This window comes from Myotis yumanensis, unplaced genomic scaffold (assembly GCF_028538775.1).
Source record: "Myotis yumanensis isolate MYYU_CA2020_CCGP unplaced genomic scaffold, mMyoYum1.0.hap1 SCAF_1, whole genome shotgun sequence".
Taxonomy (NCBI): Eukaryota; Metazoa; Chordata; class Mammalia; order Chiroptera; family Vespertilionidae; genus Myotis; species Myotis yumanensis.
In genome coordinates this window covers 216,395,471-216,422,079 of record NW_027223752.1, presented here as the reverse complement: position 1 = coordinate 216,422,079, position 26,609 = coordinate 216,395,471, and the positions used below count along the sequence as shown (strand labels likewise).

The following is a 26,609-nucleotide window of genomic DNA, read 5'->3' as shown; positions in this document are numbered from 1 at the left end:
TTTTAAAAGGACTACTTAGGGGTTATATCTGTGAATTGTTTAGTAATTTATATCTTAATGTTACAGGGATCAAATGTCTTTCCTTCTTTGGTCAAAAATTGGAAGTTTCCTGGCTGTTGGAACTGTTAAAGGAAATTTGCTTATTTATAATCGTCAGACATCTCGAAAGATTCCTATCGTTGGTAGGTTACATTTGGAAACACGGTTAAATATTAGAGATGCTTTACATAAGTGTAAATTTTACTGCCTCTGATTTTCCTGATATTGCAAGGGATATTTTGTAGTATTAAGACTCCCCTGTCAAACTTCACATAGAGCTAAACTAGAAGATCCTTCTTCACTGACCACTGAACGTGTCCCAGGCCACATAGAACAGGTGGCTCTGAGGCAGCAGTTCTCAACCTGTAGGTCGTGACCCCTTTGGGGGTCGAACGACCCTTTCACAGGGGTCGCCTAAGACCATCGGGAAGCACATATATAATTACATATTGTTTTTGTGATTCATCACTATGCTTTAATTATGTTCAATTTGTAATGGAAATACATCCTGCATATCAGATATTTAAATTACGATTCATAACAGTAGCAAAATTACAGCTATGAAGTAGCAATGAAAATAATTTTATGGTTGGGGGTCACCACAACATGAGGAACTGTATTAAAGGGTCGCGGCATTAGGAAGGTTGAGAACCACTGCTCTAAGGTCAAGGTCAGCCTGTACATTAATGACATGGCTTCCATCTGTCCCTTTCTCTCCCACTTTGTACCTCTGGACGTGGGTATGAACACATTAGTAGATGGACTAAAACCTTTGGTGACTGCTTGGACCGGGGATAATCCAGATTCCTAATTCTGACCCCTCCTTCTCTGCAAACACCTGTTTAACCCAGGGGTGGACTATGAGTTATATTTGCCTCAGAGTGTATGGCAGTGATGGCGAACCTATGACACGCGTGTCAGAGGTGACACGCGATCTCATTTTTTTTTTGGTTGATTTTTCTTTGTTAAATGGCATTTAAATATATAAAATAAATATCAAAAATATAAGTCTATGTTTTACTATGGTTGCAAATATAAAAAAATTTCTATATGTGACACGGCACCAGAGTTAAGTTAGGGTTTTTCAAAATGCTGACACGCTGAGCTCAAAAGGTTCGCCATCACAGGTGTATGGCCTGAGAGTGTTTGTTCTTTGGTCCTTTTGGCTCAGTCTCTGATTCTCTCAACCTCTGGTCACTCAGCATCTGCCTTCTGAATACACAAGAGGAAACAGTATCCATTCTTTTCAATTATTGTAACATGCTGGTAAATGGTGAAACCAGTGGGCTTAATTACATCCAAATAGCCAGAAAAAGTATAACTTACTGCTAATGAAGGAATTAAGCTCTGGACATAGAGTGCGTACTATTGAGAAAATCCCTTTCAACCAAGGGCACTTAACCATTTTAAATTATTTTCACATGAATGTATACTAATACTAATAATTTGTCAAAGCATGCTTATTTTGTGTCAGGTATTTGTCATATACACATGATTCTATATGTGATCTTAGTATTTAAGATGAATACGGATTCTGCTCTCCGTCTTGTTTATTAACTATGTTAAATGGGCCTGAAAAGATTCAGGATAATTACATATCTTAGGTTAAATCTATAGCCTCTTTCAGAGTTGGTTGTGATTTGTGGCTCTGCTTTTTTCCCTTCTAAAAACCTTATTTTCCTAAAACCAAGCCACTGCATTTTAGATAGCTACTCCACGGTAGCATGATCTCTCAGCGTGTTACAGTAACTGAGTATCTGTGACCTTGTCTTCTCTTACACTGATTTGTTTCCTTGAACTAGACTAGATTCAAGCAGTTCTCACTTTGCATAGTTCTCATATACTTAAATTTCACTTACTAGTCTGCCAATAACATGGCTCAAACTTGAGTTACCACATATATTAACTATGAGCTAATGTTAATTAAATGAGTTTAATACGTGTAAAGTACCAGAACACTGTAAGTTAAGCGCACAGAATGTGTTAACTATTATTGTAGATGTTAAGGCTAACCCAAATTCTGAGTCCTGGGAGCAAAAGGAAGGAGTGAGAAGAGATTTCCTTCACCCTTTCTTGGGTATAAAGAAGTTGTCTTTGGCGGCTTTCTCTTTAGGTGCTCCTTTTTCCCTTCCTAATGCCCACCTCTTTGGCTATCCAGTTCCGGTGTCCCGCCCAAGTCCCTTCATCTATGATCAGCAGCATATCCTGTATCTCAGTCTCTTCTCTGAATGTTTACTTTTGGGCTCTGGTCTCCTGATTTGAATACTGTCTGCTCCTGACAACTCCCCTATTTATCTCTTCCACCCTCTATACTCATACATCCACTGCTTACTCAACATCAGTGATAAGAGGTCTAATAAACACTTCACATTTAATATCTCCAAAATCATTTTGACCCACAGCTTTTCCTCTCATCATTAAGGTTATTTCCTCCTTTTAGATCTTTAAGCCAAACCTTAGCCTTATCCTTGACTTCTCTCTCATACTCTCCGTGTCTAACCTACCAGAAAGTTATACAATCCACTTTCACATATCTCCAGAATGAAGCCTCTTCTTACCACATCGTGGTGAGGGCCTGGGACATCTTCCACCTGAATTTCTTCAATCTCTTCATCAGTCTCTCTGCTTCACCCCTTACCCCGCTATAGACTATTCTCAGCCAAGGGTCCAGAGTAAGCCTTCCGCTCAGACCTCTCCAGTCATTCTGCATCTCACCCAGAGTCAAAGCCACAGTCCTCACAGGGCCAGCCAAACCCTGCATGGCCTGGTTTCTGCAGTGTCTGCCTTCATTTCATGCTCTTTTCTCCTCTCTCCCTCTAACACACCAGGCACCCTCCTGCTCACGGTCTACTCTGTAACTGTTTATTTACAATCTGCTGTCTGCATAGGTTCTGAATTAGGTTCTCTAAGGGGTACAAAGAATAAAAGGAACATGGTCTCTTCTCAGTAACAGCTAAAACAGCTAACACTTCTATAGCATTTCTTACAATGCCTGACACTCTTCTAAGTGCTGTCACTTCTTTGATCCTCAGCCCTATGAGATAGCTCCTCCCATCATCCCCAGATTGTGGATGGTGTCACTAAGGAACAGAGAAAGGTGAGGTAACTTACCCACGATTTCGCAATAGGTGGTGAGCCACTTATTCAAATATAGGCCGTCTGCCTTCAGAATCTGTATACTTAATTAACCTTGGTGCTCTTGAGTATTTATTCCAGGACCTTCGATAAGTGCCCATAGTGTCAAGCATATGATTTTTGCACTGGCTAGAAGGCTCAATAAAAAAGCATCCCACCATTAGTAGTTATCTAATATCACTCTCTAGCTAAGTGACTCAACTCTTAACACAAGTCTCCCTAAGGTGCATTCATATTTGCACCTCAGTATTATCACAAATCACTGTGTGTTCTTTGGTTATATATGAATAGTCCACGCCGTGAATGTTGAATGCCAAGGGTCTGCCACACCATGAAGCTGAATATCTTTTTTTTTTTTTTACTTTTTTTTTTTTATTGATTTTTTACAGAGAGGAAGGGAGAGGGATAGAGAGTCAGAAACATCGATGAGAGAGAAACATCGATCAGCTGCCTCCTGCACACTCCCTACTGGGGATGTGCCCGCAACCAAGGTACATGCCCTTGACCGGAATCGAACCTGGGACCTTTTAGTCCGCAGGCCGACGCTCTATCCACTGAGCCAAACCAGTTTCGGCAAAGCTGAATATCTTAATGGTAACTTCAGTGCTTTGGGATTTACTTATCATAAAGCATTATTGTTCAGGTTCGGTGATATAGTAAATAAACTTGTTAAGGGTAGAATATCTTTTTATTTTAGGGCCTCAGCTCATATTCACAGAAAATGTTGGAGAACACTATTGCCCTTATATACCATTATCTTGATTTACAACTTGGTAATAAACTGTTTTAAAAAAGATTTGTTAGATACAACTGATTTGATGAGGTTTCAAATTCCTTGGGACATTACCTAAGCTTTCAGATTGACATTACAGTTGTTTTTAATCTTTTTTTTTTTTTTTTGAGAAATCCATGTGTTTGTATAAAAACCATCTCTTTTCCAGGAAAACATACTAAGAGAATCACATGTGGATGTTGGAGTACAGAAAATCTGCTTGCTTTAGGTGGCGAAGATAAACTTATCACAGTTAGTAATCAGGAAGGTGACACAATAAAACAGGTAATACTGTAACATCTCTTTGGTCTGATATATTCAAGTTCTTACCTAAAATAATGTTTGTCTATCAAACTAATCTATAAAATGTTTAAATCTCTATATGAGATATGCATATAGTAACTTCATATTCTTAACATCAGAAACGTATTAGGACTTTTTTTTAACATGACTACTTCATCCAGATATCCTCCTTTGTATGTTTCCGTTGTTTAGTATTAGCATGGGAGGTCAGCTCTGTGGTTAGTAGGACAGTAAGTATATTTGTGAAATAACTTTTATAAATGTATACTTATAATTGTTCATAGTTAGACCTCAGAGTCCTGCTAAACCTTGTTTTAGTGGATACCATAAGATATTTAGCAATGTGTGTCTTTCAACCCAAGCAAAATAGAATGGACAAAGATGAGAGGAAAAACTTACAGCTTGTTTATGGCTTGTTCAAAGTTGACTTGGTTGAAGGTATAGACTTAGATTGAAAATTTACAGAAAATAAATTTGAAGAAGTTGAATCCCATATCTGGAAAGTTTTGAAGTAAGTAACTCAACCATGTTGGGCAGAACCATAGTATGATTCAAGTGGTTCTGATAATTCTTCTTTCAGCTAACTAGAATAGTAGGTACATAGTACAAATGCTTGAGCTCCCCATCCTGATATTCATGTTAGACATCATCAGTAGACTCTGGCTTCCCCACTCCTCACTGAATCAAGACATGGCCTTACAGTATTTTTCCATAGAACATCCCAGGAAGACACTACCAGTTAGCTGTTATCCTATATTATAAAAGCCTAATATGCTGAGTGTCTGGTCGTCCAGTTGTCCATTCAACCAGTCAAAGCATAACATGCTAATGATATGCTAAGGCCACTCAACCACTAGCTATGACATACACTGACCACCAGGGGGCAGACAGTCAACCGGTCGACCAGTCACTTGCTGCTGGGGTCCCGCCATTCGGGCCAGCGGGGACTGAGAGAGATGGGCTGGACACGCCCTGGAGCCCTCCTGTGGTCCCTTCCTGGCTGACCAACCTCCTACGTCTCTCCCTGGCTCCGATCACGCACCGGTGGGGTCCCTCAGCCTGACCTGCGCCCTCTCGCAATCCAGGACCCCTTGGGGGATGTTGGAGAGCCGGTTTCAGCCCCATCCCACAGGCCAGGCAGAGGGACATCCCTGGTGCACGAATTTGTGCACTGGCTGGGCCTCTAGTTTACATATAAGATAATAACTTCCCATTTCTAATTGCTAAAAAGTATGCTTCCAGAATTAGACATACTACTTAAGTTGTCCTGTGGTAAGCAAAACATACATTAAAGGCATTGCTTTATTTGGTATGGTTTCTGAATGGTTTTGACTTTTGACTATTCTGCAGATCACTCCAGGTCTGTGTGGATTTATTTTTATTTATCCTGCTGAGTACTGTCTTGCTTCCTGGATCTGAAGATTGCTGTCTTTCATCAACTCTGGAAGAATCTTAGTCATTATCATTATCTCTCTGAACATTACCTCTTGCCTTTTCTGTTCTGTCCTTCTGGAGTGTCTGTTAGACGTATGTTGGACCTTCTCATATCTCTTAATTTTGCTTTTATAGTTTCTTTTGTCATTCTGTGTAATCTGGATAATACTTCAAATCACCTTACTTATTATTTCTTCACATTTGTTTGATCTCTGTCTATCCCACTGAGTTTTTATTTAAATGACTCTATCCTTTTTATTTTTGGAAAGTACTTTGTGGTTCTTGTAAAAATCTGTCCATTTTTTTTAAAGTTTTTTTCTCATACTTATGAGTCATTTTATGTCTTAAGTTAATCTTAAAGTATTTATTTTATGATCTCTCTCTCTGATAATTCTATTATTTTTAGATCTGCTTACTCTTGCTCTTAATTGTTTCTTTGTGAATAGTATATCTTTCCTCATTTTGAATTGTGAGCTCATATTCTCAGTGATTTTCTGTGGAAAATTTTTGCAGCATTGGAAGAGGCTTCAGATTAGTTTTTGCCGTAACACTGCAGAGAGTTTCTAGACCACTCAAGTATAAATTTGAATCTCAGACCAGAATGAGGACAGGAGGTAAAGTCTTTGGTTAGAATAGGACTTTTTCAACTTTTTTTCTAACCCAAAGCACAACCCAAGTCAAATGCACTTCCTTATTGTCTCCTTGTACCAGCTGCTCTGGTAGCTGCAGCCTCGGTTTCTACACACACTTTGGCTTTCAGTTGCTCTTTACTTACGGTCCTTGGAAATTTTCCTTACCTTCTTTCAGGCTTCTCTATACATTTAATGAGATAGCTATTTTATCTAGGATTTGTAGATGTTTGTAGCAGTGGGAATTTAAGGTTATCAGTCCAACATATAACAGAAATTAAAGCAAGGTACCTGTTTTATTATAATTCAGAGTGACTTTGAGTGTTGGGTTCATTTTTAGTGATAATATTTTCATCCCTGCAGTCACCATTGAAATCAGAGCCTGGCAACATGCAGTTTTCCATGAGGAGCGATGATCGAACCTCTACTGCTAAAAACATAGTAAGAATTCTAAATCAAATGCATGCCCAAATTTTGCTAGTAATTTTGTAGAATATACTCTCTCCTTTTCTAGGATGGCTCAGAACCTATCATGATAAATAAATTATGGTCTGTCACATATGAAACCAATGGCAGGCCCCGGTCTCCCAGGCCTAAAAGTTGTTTTTCTGCTGCTGACTACCTCGCATTACAGCAAATGAAGCCATCTTCCTATTACAGTTGGTATGGTAACAAAAAAAAAGTGGGGGTACTTTTATAAATAGATGTATTGATTTCTATATGATTTTTTATTTTTACTACCAGATGTGACCAGAGCTCTGGAAATTGTAGTTGCTTTTTTTTAATATCTTAGATTTATTTTCCTGTAACATTTTTTTAAAATCTTTATTGAGCAGGACTGGGGGCCGGGGGAGGAGAGAAGCAGGGGGTGGGTGCATTCCTCCATTCCTACCTGTGGCGTCATGGAGACCTGGGCAACCACACTCATACCCAAGAAAAAAAATATAAAAAAATAAATAAATAAATAAATAAATAAATAAAATAAATCTTTATTGTTCAGATTATTATAGTTGTTCCCCTTTTTTCCCCCCATAGCCCCCCTCCACCCAGTTCCCACCCCACCCTCTGCCCTTACCCCCCCCACTGTCCTCATCCATAGGTGTACGCTTTTTGTCGCCGGGTCAAAGGTCATACACATGGAAAATGTAGCTATTTCCATCTGCAACGTGTCCCTGTGCTCGGAAAGGTCTCTCACGACTTGTTCACACTCTACTCAGAAAGGGTGCGGAGCCACGTAACGGCTTTTTAAAATACAGTGGGGCCTTGACTTACAAGTGTCCCGACTAACGAGTTTTTCGAGATACAAGCCGTCTCTCAGCCGATATTTTGCTTTGAGTTGCGAGCTAAAATTCGGGTTACGAGCCAGCTTCAGATACCCCACCGCTAGTTGGCACAGCGAACGTCACAGTGAACGCCACAACATCAGCCCAGCATCATGTGTCTCACTCGTTCACTTTAAGATTTGACATACGAGTAATTTGAGTTACGAGCTCGTCATGGAACGAATTAAACTCTTAAGTCACGGCCCCACTGTAATGTATCCTCTTATGTTTAAAATGCGGATTTCGCTACCAAAACTGAGGAGAAAGCAACACTACAGCTGCTCTCGCCCCTCTCGCCCTTCGGGTGATAGTTGTGCGTGGGGCTGCGAGCTGGTTCGCGGGCCGTCGACGAAGCCATCTGTGCGGCTCACACGGTTCCGCTGGCTTCCCAGGAGCTGTCGCAGCCTCGCAGGGGCTGTTGCAGCCTCACACAGCCTCACAAGGGCCGTTGCAGCCTCACAGGGGCCGTTGCAGCCTTCCTGTAACATTTTAATATCCTGAAATCTAGACAGTTTTTACAATCAATATGTCTATATTTAAATGAAATAATGTTTCTGTTTCTTTAAAAGCTATTATTAAATTGGTAGTGACTTATAATTGATTACATTGTAGAATCAAAAAAATATATAAAAATGTGTCTCTCATTTTATATATATACATATATATGTATATATGTTAATCACCCTTAATGAGCCCAATTAAATAATATACTCTTTACCTGCCCAACACAATTACACCCTCCACTGAGAATTGCAGTTAAGTACTGACTTCTGTAACAGAGGGACACTAGTCTAGTCACATTGACCAGTGACCTACAGGCAATGGAAAGAGTGATGGTAGCAAAAGCCAATCTAGAATATTCACATGGGTGTGGACCTATCATTCCAGATGACTCAAAATAAGAATGACATTTTATGATGGAAGATTCTATATTCCGAATATGAATTCCATTTCAATGGAACTATATCAGACTTACACTCCTGTATTGCATGGTATCCTAATGAGGGGTATAGAGAATTTTAAAAATTACTCTAACTAGCTATTTATTATACTTCAAAGGGTATATTAGATATGTATAAAGCCAAGGATTCTTCCTGGACTATATATTAGTAAAATTTATTTTTTTAGTTACATTGTTCACTTACTAATTACAATATTTAACACATCTAAATTTGGCTTGTTTTCATAAATTACGTTCATCTGTTTGAATCTGCTTATTGGTCTTTTCATGAAGTACTGAGTAATTCATTTCACAATCTCTTAATCTTCTCTGGCAGATAAGTGCGGTGCTTGGCAAGAAAACTTTGTTTCTTTTTAATTTGAATGAACCATATAACTCAATTGATCTGGAATTTAAGCAGAACTATGGCAACATTGTCTGTTATAGTTGGTATGTACAGAAAGTTCATCATAGAAATTTATGTTTTTGTCTATTATATTTAAATTTTGGTTATATAAATTTCACTTCTTAATATAACATTTTCTAGATTACAGACTATGATTTAGTATGTGAAACTACCTAGCATATATTATCTGGCACATAGGCCTTTGATAAATTATATTCTCTAATTTCTTTGTTTTAAGATACTTGCTTTTGCATTGTATTTTCAATGATAGTTAATCTCCCTTTTTATTGATTTATTGCCTTTGTTGCTATAGGTATGGTGATGGCTACATCATGGTTGGTTTTTCATATGGAATTTTTGTGGTCATTTCCACTCATATTCAAGAGATTGGTCTAGAGATATTTCAAGCTTATGATTATAAAGATAATCTAACCAGTATTGCAATATCACAGACCCTTAACAAAGTTGCTACATGTGGTGATAACTGGTAAGTTATATTTACAAGTTCCCAGGAAAGCTTATATAGGAAATATTCAAGAGATTCAGCAAGACTTTGGTAGCCAAAATGAATCTGTCAACCATACTATTTTTCACTCTTAGGACATGTTTGCAATGGAAATTTCTAAGACTCCTTTACCTCTATCTTTAACACTCACAGCAAAACCTAAAATACTAAATATATACTAAATATAAAACCTAAAATGGAGTATGCTTGAAAATCAGTCTTAAAAATAAAATAGGAAGTTCTAGGTAACATGGAATAAGCTCCACCCCATCTCTCTCACTGAATACGGCTATAAAACCTCCACAGAATGCAGAGAACAGCTATTTAAGGACTCTGAAAGTAAATAGTAGCAGGCAGATTGGCGAAGAATACCAGAATTTGAAGTACAGCTGAATCAGTGATGAGTCTCAAGGCAGCCTGAAACTCAGAAGTAGGCACAGAGCATAGGCAGAGGAGCTCTGAGAGAAGCTCTCTAGTGCTGGCTCAAGTTGCAGGAAAGAGAACTCCTAACACTCAGAGAGAGGTGGGGAAATCCCCCAGTTTTCTTTCTTGTTCTTTGTTTTCTCATGCCCAGCAATCAAGCAATCTCACCATGGCAGTGGCAGCAACTGAGAGGGTAACCTTCCTCTCCAATTGGGGGAGCTATGGTGCCAAGAAGGTGGGGCAAACCCATGTTGTTTATTTTTCTTTCTGTCCTCCCCTTGCTTGGCCACAGATGCAGGTGCAGTTGTGGGAAATACAAGGCAGAATATGGTAACTAGAGCCCCAGCTTCCAGCTGGAGGACCAAAAAGGGGAGCCTTCATGAAGCTGGAAAAATACCAGGTAGATCCCGGAGAGGGAGGAGTTCTGGAAAATAACTCTATAAAGATACTTATGAACTCCCAGATTTACCCTGAGCAGTGTATATATATCTGACCCTAAATATACCAAAGACTTTGAGAACTGAACTAAGGGATAGATCATAGCCCAAGTCCTATAGTGGCCACTGAATGGGCAATATAGGGACATATCCAAATACCACTGCAAAGGCTTTGAAAATGGAACTGACACTGAAACCATAACCCAGAAGGCTTATTTAAACTTGGGGCCTTAACCCATTTTGGTTGATTGCCTGCTTTAAAAAAAAAGGTGGGTGGGGTGGTTAACCCTCTCCATGGGATTTAAACAATCATAGAATCTCATAACATAATATTCAAAATGTCCAGAATATAACCCACAATTACTTGACATAATGAAGAATCAGGAAAATTTCAACTCACTTGTGAAAAGACAATCAAAAGAAGCCAGGGCCAAGAGGATGAAAATAACAGCTATTATAAAAATGTCTTAAGAGGTAAGGGCTAGCATCTGCAAAACAAATGGAAACAGTTTCAGAAAAGAAATAGAACCTATAAAGAAGACCCAGCCCTGACCGGTTTGGCTCAGTGGAGAGAGCGTCGGCCTGTGGACTGAAGGGTCCTCGGTTTGATTCCGGTCAAGGGCATGTACCTTGGTTGCGGGCACATCCCCAGTTAGGGGTGTGCAGGAGGCAGCTGATCGATGTTTCTCATCCATGTTTCTAACTCTCTAACCCTCTTTCTTCCTCTCTGAAAAAAAATCAATAAAATATTTAAGAAAAAGAAGACCCAAATGGAAAGTTAAGAACTGAAAGATATAATTAATGCAGTGTACTTAAAAGGAGATGGAAATCACAGAGTAAAGAGTCAGTGAACTCGAGGATAGACCAATAGAAATATCTAATCTCAACACAGAGGAAAAATAGATTGGAAAAAATGAACCGAGCTCAGAGATCTGTGAAATAGTACCAAAAGGTCTAACATTTGTGCCATAAAAGTCTTAGAAATAATGGCTGGAAATTTCTCTATTTTGCAAAAGACATAAACCTATGTATTATAGAAGCTCAGCAAATCCCCAGAAGGATAAATCCAAAGAAATGTAGTCCCAGATACATCATAAACAAACTGCTAAAAACCAAGATGAAGAAAAAAATCTTGAAAGCTGCCAGTGAACAACATTTTGAATGACGGTGGATTTTTCATCATAAACCATAGATGACAGAAGGAAGCATCACAACATTATTAAAGTGCCGAAAGAAAAGAACTATCAACTGAAATTCTATATCCAGTGAAAATATCCATCAGTAGGAAAGGAGAAATAAAAACATTCTCAGATGTCCCTAGCTGGTTTGGCTCAGTGGATAGAGCATCGGCCTGAGGACTAGAGGGTCCCAGGCACATGCTCGGGTTGCGAGCTCAATTCCCCAGTAGGGACGTGCAGGAGGTGGCCAATCAATGATTCTCATCATTGATGTTTCTATCTCTCTTCTCCCTTCCTCTCTCTGAAATCAATAAAAAAAAAAATTTTTTTTAAAGAATTGCTTAAGAAGTTCTTCAGGTAGGAGAGAACAGATGACTGAAGGAAATTTGGGACATCAAGAATGAAGGAAGAGCAATAGAAATAGTAAATAGCTGGGTAGATATAATGGGCTATTTTTAAATTTTGAAATCTTGAATGTATATGTGGCTACAGAAAGCAAGTATTACAATATTGTCTGATCGTGTGTTCATTGCATGAAGATGCAATACATATGACAACTACAATATAAAGGTGAAAAGTAAGTTCTTCTATGTGGTAAGATTTCTGCATTCTGCTTGAAGTGGTCTAAATGTTGATTATAAGTAGACTATAATAAACATGCATAGCTTGTAATTGTTCATGAACAAAAACCATTTAACTTAGAGCTTGTGTTTAAATTTTTTTATTTTTCAGCATTAAAATCCATGGCTTGGCTGAATTAAAAGACATGTATGCTATAATCAACCTGGATGATGAAATTAAAGGTATTAATTCCCCTGAAGCAGATTGACATTTTATCATTACAGTTATAGTGTATTGTGTTTGTTTTTGTAAGAGGAATACAATTAGCACCCTTTCATTAGAGTTCCCTAAAATAGCCTCCTTATTTTAGTAATTACTTTGAGTCATACTCCTTTACTGGAATGATATAAGTCCACTTTGATCCAAAGATTTATAGTGCATTTTATCCCAATTCCAATTGTAAATCTAAATTACTATATATTTTTTCTTTAAGCCAGTATTGAATGAGTTAGTGCTCATGTTCATATGTCAATCCACACGTCTAAATAAAGACCTTAAACTTTTAAAGAAAACATTTGGAGATTTTTATGCCTCTGGAAGCTTAAGTGATCATATTTGCTTTAATGCCTGCAACAGTATATTTGTTTTTTAATAATTCTTTGTTTTATCAATTATTTCAGGGTTGAGTACCTTGTCCTGGACTGATGATGGCCAGTTGCTGGCGTTGTCTACCCAAAGGGGCTCACTCCATGTTTTCCTGACCAAGCTTCCCATACTTGGGGATGCCTGCAGCACAAGGATTGCATATCTCACCTCCCTCCTTGAAGTCACTGTAGCCAACCCTGTTGAAGGAGTATGAAAATGCTGTTATTTTTATTTTATAAATAAAATCAAAGCAGTTATAGCAGCTCATTTACTAGTTACTTTTCTATATTATAGGAGCTACCGATCGCAGTTTCTGTTGATGTGGAACCCAACTTTGTAGCAGTAGGACTTTATCATCTGGCTGTGGGAATGAATAATCGAGCTTGGTTTTATGTCCTTGGAGAGAATGGCAAGTCTAAATCCAGTTGTTTTCTTATCTACCATATAGTTTCTGATCTGATTTGGAAAGTATTTGTTATCAAACTCTGGGTCATGTGCCCTATACTTCGAAAGGCCAAAATCAAAATGTCAGTTTGGTGTAAGGAATGATTTATTGATCGAGAAGGTGCCAATCAAGAAGATGGGAGACTTATCAATGCCTCAACTCTATCTTACCTGCTGGACTAGGTTAAAGATTTTTAAGCTGGAGAAGGGGAGTTGGAGAGGCTGGGGGGGGGTGGGGGGGGCGTGTAGAGTTAAGGAAAATTCCTTAAATCTTCTGGTCTCTTGATAAGGTCTCCGAGTAGATTCTAAGGCACTATCAGAAGGTCACATGCATCAGGGGTGGTCTTGTTTTTTGCAAAGTGAGCTTAATAATTATTGTCCTATGACCATTACTTTCTATGAAGCATCATATACATTGAATTGAGATGTTATCTATAGTTTTCCCAAAATGTTGTTTGACCCAGGAACCATGGCAGTCTCCCTGAGTCCCACAGTCTAAACCCGTGGTCGGCAAACTGTGGCTCACGAGCCACATGCGGCTCTTTGGCCACTTAAGTGTGGCTCTTCCTAAGCCTTAGGAGTAACCTAACTAAGTTAATAACAATCTACCTACCTATATAGTTTAAGTTTAAAAAATTTGGCTCTCAAAAGAAATTTCAATCGTCCTGTTGATATTTGGCTCTGTTGACTAATGAGTTTGCCAACCACCGGTCTAAACCTTAAGCATCCTATGATTACAAGGGAACTGATATATTAACATAGCTTTGTTGGTTAATATAGCTTTGTTAAGGGAAAAGCAGAAGATCTAACTTGTGGAGATGAGCAGACAGCCTGGTGTGGGGGGTACAATTACGCATCAAAAGTTTCCTTAAAGCCCTGACCAGTTTGGCTCAGTGGATAGAGCGTCAGCCTGCGGACTGAAGGGTCCCAGGTTCGATTCCGGTCAAGGGCATGTACCTTGGTTTTGGGCACATCCCCAGTAGGGGGTGTGCAGGAGGCAGCTGATCGATGTATCTCTCTCATCGATGTTTCTAACTCTCTATCCCTCTCCCTTCCTGTCTGTAAAAAATAAATAAAATTTTAAAAAGTTTCCTTAAAGATCAAGTTTTTCTTTTTTCTTTTTCTTCAGACATCTATTTCTTAGTTTGAAAGGTTTTGTGAATCCTCTAAAAATTTTGCACAATTTTGGGAAAGGTTTTACTCTTTACCTTTGTAGTGAAGATAGCATGGTATAAGGGATAGAGTATGACCTTTAGAATTAGGCTCTGGATTTAAATTCCCCTTCTGCCTCTTTTAACTAAATGACTGCAGACAAAGTTCTTGACCCCTCTGAGCCTTGAGTTACTCATCTGGAGAATGAGAATTCCTCTCCTTATAAGGGGTCATGTGGAAAATTAAATAAAACGTGTATCCTAGCCAGTTTGGCTCAGTGGATAGAACCTCTGCCCACGTTCTGAAGGGTTGCGGATTTGATTCTGGTCAAGGGCACGTAGGCTTGATCTCCGGCCTTGTCCGGGAGTGCAGGAGGCAACTGATCATATGTCTCTCACATTGATGTTTCTCTCTCTCTCCCTCCCTCCCTCCCTCCCTCCCTCCCTCCCCTCCTTCCACTCTCTCTAAAAATCAATGGGAAAAATATCCTCAGATGAGGATTCACAATAAATAAATAAGTGGTATCTACCTTTGCACAATGACTTTCTTAAGTACTCCTTGCTCTGGTAGGTACTTAACAAAAGCTGGTTTCCTCCCTGATTTTATTGTTTGGATAATGACTATTAGCATCTGAAGGGAGCCTTGCTTTCCCCCTCCTTCTTTCCCCACCCTATCCAGACCCTTTCCTCACTGAAGGTCAGATATCCCTCAGCAATAGAGCAAGCCTGAGAATTATTCTCAGATAGATGACACCATTAAGCTTATTGTCAGTAAGGTTTAATATTTGTTTTGCATGTGATTTTATTTTCGATTGCTCTGTTTGATGGGAACCATTATAGAATTCTGAAAGGCAAATTTATATGGCAACTATTTCCTTTAGCATGGCCAAAATAAAAATTTTAGGTTCAGAATATCCTTGCAAAGGTTAACATTATTTGCAAATCTTTATATAATTTTATTCATATTCTAATGTGTTGTTTGTTTTAATTGCTACAGGTGTGAAAAAATTGAAAGATGTGGAGTATCTGGGGACAGTAGCCAGTGTTTGCCTTCATTCAGACTATGCTGCTGCTCTTTTTGAAGGCAAAGTCCAGTTACACTTGGTAAGTATAATTTTGATGTCCTGGAGGCCTGCTCAGTTAACTTAGTGTCTTATTAAAAACTTCGGTCAGGAAGCAACCTTGTATAGACAAGCTAGAAAGCCAGGTGTGGATAAAGGATTAACAAAAATAAGGATTAACAAAAACCTTTACCCTTCTGCAGGAGATGGTCAATTAGTTTTCTAGCTCTGGCAAGAAACCCGGCACTTTATCAACTGTGCTACTTCCAACAGTGCTTATGGTAAAAATTACCCTGTTGGTAACTGTATGGAGAAACCATAAATGAACTATAAAAGCTGATGGGGATGCCATACATCTGGGCCTCCTGGGGTGCACTGCCTCGTATATTTAGGCACGTTGCTTGTGGGGGTCCTTGAAACTAGGCCTCTTGAGTTGTCCAAGAGATACTGGCCCTGGAATATGGGGCTTCCAAACCAGGGCATCTGCCACATCTGTTCTTGGCTCTTTGCTTCTGGGAAGCCAGGGATTAGCCACCAGACAACTTCAGAGCCTGTGTTCCCACTAAAGAGGGGTGTCTAATGCTGCCCTGCTCGTAAGCCGTGCTTCCTGCCTGAAGCCTTTGAGTAAACTGGCCTATGCAGTCTGCTGAGTCTGAATGTTTAACTGAACCTAAGGAAAAGATCCTCCCCTACGAGCCACTGCTATTCTTTGTTTTAGATAGAAAGTGAACTCTTGGATACTCAAGAAGAGCGTGAGACTCGACTCTTCCCAGCAGTGGATGATAAGTGCCGGATCTTATGTCATGCCTTAACTGGTGATTTCCTCATCTACGGCACGGATGTACGTATTGTCTTCTTTAATATAGAACACAGGGCAACTTCTAGTTTTTACTTTGTAATATAATATGCTTATCATATATATGTATATAAATATAGGATGTCCCAAAAAATGTATACACACACTTTTTTTTTTTAAATGTATTTTTATTGATTTCAGGGAGGAAGGGAGAGGGAGAGATAGAAACATCAATGATGAGAGGGAATCATTGATCAGCTGCCTCCTGCAAGCCCCCTACTGGGGATCGAGCCGCATGTGCCCTTGACCGGAATTGAACCAAGGACCCTTCGGTCCGAAGGCTGACACTATCCACTTAGCCAAACCAGCGAGGGCTATACACACACTTTGAATCATTATAAAGGTAGTGTTTATTAAAATACATTTTATTTTCACAATTGAGTTATCAGCTGATAAAGTACATACACATATTTTTGGGACACCCTGTATATATTATATAATATATAAAAATATATAACTACTATAATATAGACATAAATAAGTATATGTAGAGCACAAAGGTGGCATGGTTTGCTAGTATTGAGTGCTTTTGTGACTATAAGCAATTTTGACAGCACAGTGAAAAGGGAAAACTATGGAGTGTAGAAAATCTGGATGTAAACGTCAGTTCTTTCACTTGCTGCTGTTTAACCTTTCCAAGCCTCATTTCCTTATCTAGATGCTTTAAGGACTTAATTTAATGACAAATATAAGACACTTCATTCAACTTTAGATTTCCAGTGCATACATTTAGAAGGCACTTACTAAATATTAAAATTAATGAAATATTGAGAATCTCACTTCAGTCTTTTGGTCCTTTGAACCACCAATACCCTGTACCTCTAAGTATTATGTTAGCCACATGAACATAAAGCATAGTTACAGTAATAGCATCTAATATTTGTCAAAACGTTTTCAAAGATTTTTCAAAGCATTTCATACCTGTTATCTTGTTCAGTCTCTACATTCAGTAAAGTTGGTAGAAAGGTATTGTTTTCCACATGAGAAGAACAATTATTCACTATTTCTATTTTCTCTCATTAAATTGTTTATTAAAAAGAGCAGGCCTTAAAGCATGCTTATTGCCATAGAGAGACTTTATAAGTTGAAAAGAATCAGTCTTTGTGCTAATTTACATCAGTAGGGTAGGTCTCATGTGTCAGGTGAAGTAGTGAGTGATGTGGTAAATAACATTAAATACAATACGTTTGCATGACACCTAACATTATAAAGCCTGATCTCACTCACCTCATTAACTATATAAAATAAGCAGGGATGTTTTAGAGATGAGGGCACTGAAGACTGAGAGGTCACTAGGTTTGAGACAGAGGTGGAACTTGGACAAGCAAGATTTCCTGATGGAAAATGTACTCTTTCCACTATGCCACAGGCACTTGAAGTAAGAACTCAAAGTGTAGTCGCCTGTCAGTAAGGCAGTATTTATCTGTCTCTCTTTTTTTTTTGTAACTGAAGTATAATTGACATATAACATTATATTAGTTTCATATGCACAACATAATGATTTGATATTCATATATATTACAAAATGATCTCCACAGTAAGTCTAGTTAACATCCATCACCATACATAGTTAACAAAATTTTTGTAACATTGCAAATATTGTAAACTACACAAGTTAAAGTTAAGTTTTGATATATGTATGCACCTGTGAAACACTATCAACTCAATCAGTATAATGGGCATATTTATCACCTTTAAAAGTTTTCTCAATCCCTCCTTCCCACCCCTCCCCACTTAGTGCTTTGCCACGATAAATTAGTTTGTATTTTCTAGAGCTTTATGTAAATGGAATCACATAGTAGGTACTCCTTCTTGTCTGGCTTTAGTATAATTATTTTGAGATCATCCATTTTGGTGTTTGTGTCAATAGTTCCATCCTTTTCTTGCTGAATAATAGTATGTAGTCAGCATATATCATAATTCGCTCATCCATGAACCTATGGATGGATATTGATGTTGTTTCCTGTTTGGGGTATTTACAAATAAAGCTGCTATAATTATTTGTGTTCAAGCCTTTGTATGGACATATGCTTTCTTTTATCTTAGATAAAAACACCTAGAAGTGGAATGGCTACATCATTTGGCATGTGTATGTTTAACCTTTTGAGAAATTGACAAACCGTTTTCTAACTTGGTTGTACCATTTTATACTCCCATCATCAGTATATATGTGTTCCAGTTCCTCTCCATCAGGGGTGGGGGACCTTTTTTCTGCCAAGGTCCATTTGGATATGTACAGCATCATTTGAGGGCCATACAAAATTATCAACTTAAAAATTAGCCTGCTATATTTGGTCACTTAATGAACTCCCCCCCCTCATGCTTTGGCAGGACCAGACCAAATTATTCGTGGATCTTATATAACCCGAGGGCTGGAGGTTCCTTACCCCTGCTCTACATCCTCACAAACACCTGATACTGTCACTCTTTACTTTTAGCCTCTCTAATGAGTGTGCAGTGGTACTTCATTGTGATTTTAATTTGCATTTCACTAATGGACTAATGATGTAGAGGCATCTTTTCATATGCTTATTTGCTATCTGTTTCTCTTTAGTGAGGTGTCTGTTCATATTTTTTTATTATTTCTTAATTGGCTTGTTTATTTTCTTATTACTGAGTTTTGAGAATTCTCTACACATTCTATAAAGTGGGTCACAGACCCAAATGTAAAACATACAACTTTAAATTTTCTAGAAGAAAACAGGAGTAAAGCTTTATAACCTTGGGTTAGGCAAAGATTTTTTAGACATAATACCAAAAGCACAATCTATAATAGAATAAGTTGATAAATTGGACTTTGCCAAAATTAAAAACAAAACAAAACAGTGTCTTTGAAAGACACTGTTAAGAGAATGAAAAGACAATTTGTTTTATTTTCTTCTTCCTGTACATTGCAAATATTGTAAATATTCTGAGACTCTTCATCAGAAATATGACATTTTTTCTCTTCATATTAGAAGGTATGTTTAACATAAATGCTGAAAGTATTTTCTTGACTGGATTTTCTTTTTCTTTTTTTTTTGGTAGACTGGTGTTATCCAATATTTCTACATTGAAAACTGGCAATTCGTTAATGATTATCGACATCCTTTCAGTGTGAAAAGGATTTTCCCTGACCCCAATGGGACCACATTAGTTTTCATTGATGAAAAAAGTGATGGATTTGTCTACTGTCCAGTAAGTCTAGAAAAGCTTTGAATGCTTGTTTTTAAAATTATACAACACGTGAAGAAAAGTATTTTTTAAATATATTTTATATATAAAATCATCTTCTCGTAAGCAGAGCCAAGGATTATAGTACTTTGTTATCATGTCTGTGATACCAATGTTTGTGATCCATTTCATGACTGTTCTCATCAAGGAATCTTTTTCCATTATTCTGTAATTTTTCATGTCAGTTCCAGAGAGATATTTTAGGGAAAAAATCGTTATTATATTCTGTACCACTTTTAACCTTCTTTACTGTGCAATATTATAGTGTATCAGCATGTACATGACTTTCTCTCCAGATATGCAATAAGCCCCAGAGGGCTGGGACTAGGACCTGTCCTTCCTCCACCTCAGGTGATTTTCCTCTTCCCTTAAGGTCCTGAATAGAAAGAAAATGTATTTTTATATCAGATGATTAAAAACAGATAGACCATTTTCAGTTAACTCATATTTTTGCACATCCTTAAATTTTCGAAAATAGATTTAGAAAAATGAAAGTGTGTTTTTACATTACTTACTACTAGAGGCCCAGTGCACGAAATTCCTGCACAGTGGAGTCCCTAGGCCTGGCCGGTGATCAGGGCCTATTGGGGCTATCTCACCCAGTCCCAATTGGGGCCAGGCCAGGCTGGCTGTCGGACGGGGCCTGCTGGCTGCCGGACAAGGCCTGCCAGATAGGGAAAGGGACCGCGGGAGGTTTGCCGGCCAGGGGGAGGGACGGGGAGAGGTTGGCTGGCCATGGGAGATTGGCTGTGGGAGCTCACTGACCACTAGGGGGCAGCTCCTGCATTGAGCATCTGCCCCCTACCGGTCGTTAGGTCGTAATGGTCACTTAGGCTTTTATATATATACTAGAGGCCCAGTGCACAAAAATTTGTGCACTGGCGGGGGGGGGGGGGTGTCCCTCAGCCCCACTTGTGCCCTCTCACAGTCTGGGACCCCTCGGGAGATAACGACCTGCTAGCTTAGGCCTGCTCCCTGTCACACACAGAGCCGCAGGGCGATCAAGGGGTTTGGGCACTGCCCCCTGTCACGCTGCTCCAGGGTCCAGGAGGCCTCGCGGCTCCACTGATCCCAGTGCTGGGAGACCTCGCGGCTCCGCTTGACACAGGGGCAGTGAGGCCTCGCTGCTCAGCTGATCCCGGTGCTAGAAGGCCTCGCTGCTCCGTTGATCCCGGTGCTGGGAGGCCTCACTGCTCCGCTGATCCCGGGGCGTGAGGCCTCGCGGCTCCGCTGATCCCGTGTTTGGGAGGCCTCGAGGCTCCGCTGATCCTGGGTTCGGGAGGCCTCGCAGCTCCGCTGATCCCAGGTTCGGGAGGCCTTGCGGCTCCGCTGATCCCAGTGCTGGGAGGCATATTACCCTTTTACTATATAGGATAGAGGCCTGGTGCATGGGTCAGGGCCAGCTGGTTTGCCCTGAAGGGTGTCCCGGATCAGGGTGGAGGTCCCGCTTGGGTGCCTGGCCAGCCTGGATGAGGAGATGATGGCTCTTTGCAGCTGGTCACACCCCCTTCAGGGTGGGGGTCCCCACTGGGGTGCCTGGCCAGTCTGGGTGAGGGGCTGAGGGCTGTTTTCAGGCTGGCGGGTGACTGAAGCTCCCAACCTCTCCTTTTTTTCTTTTTTTTTTATTCTGGGATTTATTTACCTTCTTTGGCTGTCACTGGAGCTGAGAGCCAGCTTTAGCTCTGAGGCTCGGCTCCAGCTCTGAGACCTCAGCTGCTGAAAGCAGGTATCTGGGCTTTGTTTAGCTTCTATAATTGAAACACTGTTGCAACTCCAGCTCTGAGGCCCGGCTGGCTGAAAGCAGGTTTCTGGGGATTGTTTAGCTTCTATAATTGCAACATAGTTTCTTAGAGTGCAGCTCAGAGCCCAGCAGCAGCAGGCGAGGAACCTTGGCTTCCTCCTTCACTGGAGCAAGCAAGCCTCCTGTTCGCTTCAGCTGCCTGGCTGCCGGCCGCCATCTTGGTTGGCAGTTAATTTGCATATCGCCCTGATTAGCCTATGGGAAGCGTGTCGGAGGTACGGTTAATTACCATGTTTGTCTATTATTAGATAGGATATATATGTACTTGGAGTTTTCATTTCTTTCTTTATATCCAGCTAATGCTTTAATTTGTTCAGTTTACATAAGCCTATAGCTGCTCTTGGCCCATCTTTAGTAGCTGTTCCCAGGCATCTGGTTTACCTTAGAGAAGACACATTCCAATGAAGACAGCTTTCCCCTCACTATGCACTTTCCTCTCTCTCTCTTCCCTTCCTTTCTTTCTTGCTTTCTCTTCCCTTCATTTTTTTCTTTGACAAATATAACAGGTTACCACAGGAGTGACTGGATTATTTATGCAAAATCTCTAATATGCTGGTTCTTACTCAATCCATTTCTCTCCTGGTCACAAACCAATGAGGGAAAATGACATAAATATAAAGATAACTTTGAGTTCCCTCTACGCAATAAGGAAAACCTGTCTAGCACAGATTCCGTTTCTGTGACAGGCCTGAGGAAGCGGAGCTGCCTTGCTTCCCGCATGGGAACTGCTGCTGAGGGGACACAGAGGGGTCCAGGGACATCGGTGTCTGACAGGAGTTAGTCAGAACTGGGTATGACTGCAGGGAAAGGGCAAAGAGCAAGACCTGCTTAAAAACGTTGCTACATCCTTCTTTTTACACTTTCCCGTTCCTCGGTCATTTCTGTTAGAGGCCAGTATGACCTCCTTCATAGAGTTTGACTGAGGTATCCGTGAGTTCATCTTTCCATGTTATCAGGCACAGGAGCCAGTTAGCGAGTGTTAGTTAAAGCCCTGCCCTCTTTACCACCCTTCAACCCCTCAAATCCGGAATTCTCTCTCTTATTGCTGCTCATCCCCACTCCCTTTTCCAGCTCTAACCTGCAACTCAGGTATTAAGAAAAAATAACCTTGTGGGGGAGAGGACAATGGGGGGGGGGGGGAACATATGTAATACTTTCAACAATAAAGATTTATTTAAAAAAGAAAAACAACCTTGTCAAACAAAATCCACACAAAGAATGACTCCGTGGGCATGTGCTCTCCCTCCCCCAACATGTGGGTGGGTGTTTGCTTTTATTCAAATTAAGGTTTCTCTGGTAGGCTCGAATTTTAAGTGGTTGGGCAAGATACCAGAGGGGAGTGTTGTGCCCACAGGAGTAAATTCCTCTTTTAAATAATACCCAGTCTTTTTTCTCTGAGTAGGGCCAGGTGGAAGGGAAGGGCCCTTGAAGGAGCCTTGTGGGGCAGAGCCTTCCCCGCCTCTGACCCAGCAGGAGGCTGCACTAAGGCACTGAGGCCCTTGGACTCTTGACCAGAGTGCTCCGCACTTCATTTGATTTTAACAACACCCCTCCCGGCCCCCCACCAACCCCCCACCCCCGTCATCGTGTGCTGGTATTGCAGCCTAATTTTCTGCTTCAAATAATTTGAGAGAGGCATTGCTCCTGTGATGTTCATACATGCAAATGTTCAGGCTACAATTCTTTAAAATTTTTAAACGTATTTGCAATTTTCCTTCATATGTATATTTATTCAACCTATTTTTCTTCACTATGTGGATAGTAAGGGACTCACTCATGTTGTACATTAGAATTTAGAGATTACTTTTTCTTACATATGCCCCGATAAAACTTATATTCCCCTCCCCCCTCCCCCCCCCCCCCCACACAGACACACACACACTCCCTATATGCCCATGAAGGATGGCTTGTGATCTTCTAGAAAGTTTATAAATATGTTGCCCTTCAGAGAGGCTATGTAGTAGTTAAGGGCATGGACTTTAAAGACTGACAGATAGATCTGAATTTACGATTAGTAATAATAAGCAGTATTTTTGTGCTGAGTACTCTTTACATACATCAGGGGTCTCTTTCTGTCCTTATCACAGCCCAGAGAAAAATACTCATATTATTGCCACTTTACAGGTGAAGAAACTAAGGCCTAGAGAAGATAAGTAACTTGTCCCAGCTCACAGCCAGCAAGTGCATTGGTATGAGCCCAGAGGAGCTCCCTCCAGAGCTCTCACTCTGATTGGAGTTCCCGTTCCCCAGCTATAAATTCCGTTCTGGCACCTATGTTATAGGTGGTTTATAAAAAATTAAACGTTTTTAGTACTGTGTCTGCCACATACTAAGCACTCAACAAATGGCTGCCCTTTTAAAAAGCTCTGCCACCTGTCCATTGGATGGTGTGCCCTTACAAACTGCAGGTCAGTGTGCACAGTGGATAGAAGCATAGACTGGAGCTGCGCTGCTCAGGTTCAAGTCCTGGCTCTTCAACTTATGAGCCATGTGACTCAGTGCACATTTCTCTGTGCCTCAGTTTCTTCATCTGCAAATGGGCATAATAATACGATCTGACTTACGAACTATGAGGTTAGAATTAAATGAAGTTACATAAGTAATTAGTACAATATCTGGTAAGTAGCACTATCCAATGGAGATATAATTGTAACCACATATGTAATTTTTAATTTTTAAAGCACGTTTTTAGAAAGGGAAAAAGAAATAGGTGAAATTAATTTCAATATTATCATTTTAGTATGTAATCAATATAAAAAATTATTGCTGTTTCACACTCTCAGTTAGATGCACATGGGTAACTTCTTGAGATCCCATGTGAAGTTCACACTTGGACACATCTTAATTCAGATGAGACACATTTCAGTGCACAATAGCCACGTGTGGTTAGTAAGTGGTGGCTACTGTGATGGACAGCACAGCTCTATAGTATTAGTTTTTATTTGTAAGAATTTTATATTTCATTCTTATTTTTAGAGGAAGACAGATTAGGGAGAAAGCAGGTGTTTCTCAGCTCCACATTCAGCGTATGTATTAGCCTACCAGCCTGAGTTCACAGGAATAGGTGATTGCTTTTTTTTAATATATATTTTTATTGATTTCAGAGAGGAAAAGAGAGATAGAAACATCATTGATGAGAAAGAATCACTGATTGGCCGTCTCCTGCACACTCCCTACTGGAGATTGAGCCTGCAACCTGGGCATGTGCCCTGACTGGGAATCGAGCTGTGATCTACTGGTTCATAGGTTGATACTCAACCATTGAGCCACACCAGCTGGGCTGGATTGCTTTTTTAATAGGTTATGTTACTATAGCAGTACATTTTATGTTTGTTAGAGTGCATTGTAGAGAAGTTTTTGAAGTGAAACAGATAGAGTGGAATTTATCTAAATTTTAAATCATACATGAATCAATTTCTGTTTCCTCCCTAGATGGAGCATTTCTGTGCCCAGTATTGAAAAATTTCTAAACGCAAGTGTTCATAGTTTAAGTTTCTGTCATCTTGAGCACCTTCAGCTTTTTTTTCCTTAATGTGAAACTTTATGTCCAGACTTGTAGTTTTGCCTGCAAATTCATCAGATTTTAGATAAAACCCTTGATTTTCCATGTAACTGTAGTTTTGTTTTTTTTCAAGCCACACCTAATATTGGAACGGTTGGCGTGTTGTTGGGTTGAGTGTGGGTCTGTAAGCTATGCCAGCTAAGGCTACAGACAGGCTCCTGCCACTGCAAATGATAATGATTTATGTATAGACTGGGGGCAAAACTTTAAATCCTATTTTGTAGGTAAATGATGCTACGTATGAGATTCCAGATTTTCCACCAACCATTAAAGGTGTACTTTGGGAAAACTGGCCATTGGATAAAGGTGTTTTTATTGCTTATGATGATGATAAGGCGTACACCTATGTCTTTCACAGGAACACTATACAAGGTACTTAATCACCTTCTTGTACATTTGTTGATAAGTCCATTTCCATTGCAATGAAATGAAAACATTCCTTTCTGATGTTTGTGCTGCGTATTGCCTTCCAGCATTCAGATGTCTGTTTTATAATGTAGGATCCAAGGTCATTCTGGCTGACGGCACCAAAATTCCCTTCTCTCATAAACCTCTGCTGTTGTATAATGGAGAGCTGACCTGCCAGACACAGAGCGGACAAATCAACAATGTCTACCTGGACACTCACAGCTTCCTCAACAATTTAAAAGACGTGGGGCCTAAGGAGCTGAGGCAGATGCTGACACAGACCTTAGTGCTGAAAAGGTAGGGTTTCAAATACTTCTCCACGGCGCTCGCTTGCTTCGGGGATTGTAAAGGAGATGATAGCATTTACCTCGTTTCCTTCACGGGATTATCGTGAGGCTCAGGTAAGATCACGGATATGAGCATGTGTAGAATTCTAAAGAAAGTCACGGTGAAATATCGGTGCTTTAGTCCCTTCGGAACAAAAACGTTTCTAATCACCGAAATAGTGCAGTTATTGTTATTTCAACAACATCTTAATTTCATCCTAATAAAGTTTGGTTTGGCTTGCCTGAGATTTCCTCTTACAGCTTAGGGCCACTGTGAGTCCCTCTGTGGTTCTAATGCTTCCCACCATCTCTTGCTGCTGCTGTACGTAGTAACTCCTTAGTCCTCACTGTTCAGTGGAACCCTCACCTAGTCCAGGAAGCCTTCCCTGAAGCCCCCTGCCTCCCACAAAAACAAAACAAAACACTTTCTAGTGTGTTGCCTCGGAGCCAGGGTACATACAATATACATAGTGGTTTAGAGCACTTTCCCATTCACCACTGTGTGACTAGGGCTAGTGTGTTAAGACCAAGAATCCTCACTTTCTCATCTATAAAGGAGAAGTAATAATAATACAGAGTGGATAGGGTTGTCAGAGGAACCCAGTGAGAGAATTCATACAGAGTACGTAGCACAAAGACCCCCATACTATAAGCACTCAATTACTTCCATTGTACTATGTCATACTCATCTGTCTTCCACCTTCCCCATTTATGACACTTGAAGGACAATGACCGGGTTTGATCTTTGTATCTTGGTTCCAAACACAGTTCCTGGCGTATAATAGGTGCTCAGTAAATGTGTGTGAGACAGGAAAATGCAGAGGCAAATAGATGGGTAGATGTAATATATCCATTAATGTAAAGGTCCCACAAAACATTTAATTGGCATTTATGGTCATGTTTTAAACCAGAAGTCAGCCAACTCTTTCTGTTACGGGCCAAATGGTATGTATTTCACGTGTTAAGGGGCCATAGGGTCTCTGTTTCTGCTCAGTTCGGCTGTTGTAGCACGAGAGCAGCTGAGACAATCCATAATGCATGGCTGATGTAGCTGCATT

At 40.0% G+C, this 26,609-nt stretch overlaps 1 protein-coding gene across 3 annotated transcripts in view; it reads left to right on the top strand.

The window, feature by feature from the left end:
• The window catches only part of WDR19 (WD repeat domain 19), a 73,885-nt gene that overhangs the window by 6,893 nt on the left and 40,383 nt on the right, over positions 1 to 26,609 (top strand). For all 3 annotated transcript variants that reach the window (XM_070397834.1, XM_070397824.1, XM_070397843.1), the window contains exons 5-17: positions 67 to 182; positions 4,116 to 4,231; positions 6,676 to 6,753; positions 8,912 to 9,024; positions 9,294 to 9,467; positions 12,256 to 12,326; positions 12,765 to 12,937; positions 13,024 to 13,138; positions 15,322 to 15,428; positions 16,104 to 16,226; positions 19,269 to 19,418; positions 25,042 to 25,189; positions 25,318 to 25,522. In XM_070397834.1, coding sequence (XP_070253935.1) covers positions 67 to 182; positions 4,116 to 4,231; positions 6,676 to 6,753; positions 8,912 to 9,024; positions 9,294 to 9,467; positions 12,256 to 12,326; positions 12,765 to 12,937; positions 13,024 to 13,138; positions 15,322 to 15,428; positions 16,104 to 16,226; positions 19,269 to 19,418; positions 25,042 to 25,189; positions 25,318 to 25,522 — 1,689 coding nt within the window. The remainder of the gene's footprint in view (positions 1 to 66; positions 183 to 4,115; positions 4,232 to 6,675; positions 6,754 to 8,911; positions 9,025 to 9,293; positions 9,468 to 12,255; positions 12,327 to 12,764; positions 12,938 to 13,023; positions 13,139 to 15,321; positions 15,429 to 16,103; positions 16,227 to 19,268; positions 19,419 to 25,041; positions 25,190 to 25,317; positions 25,523 to 26,609) is intronic.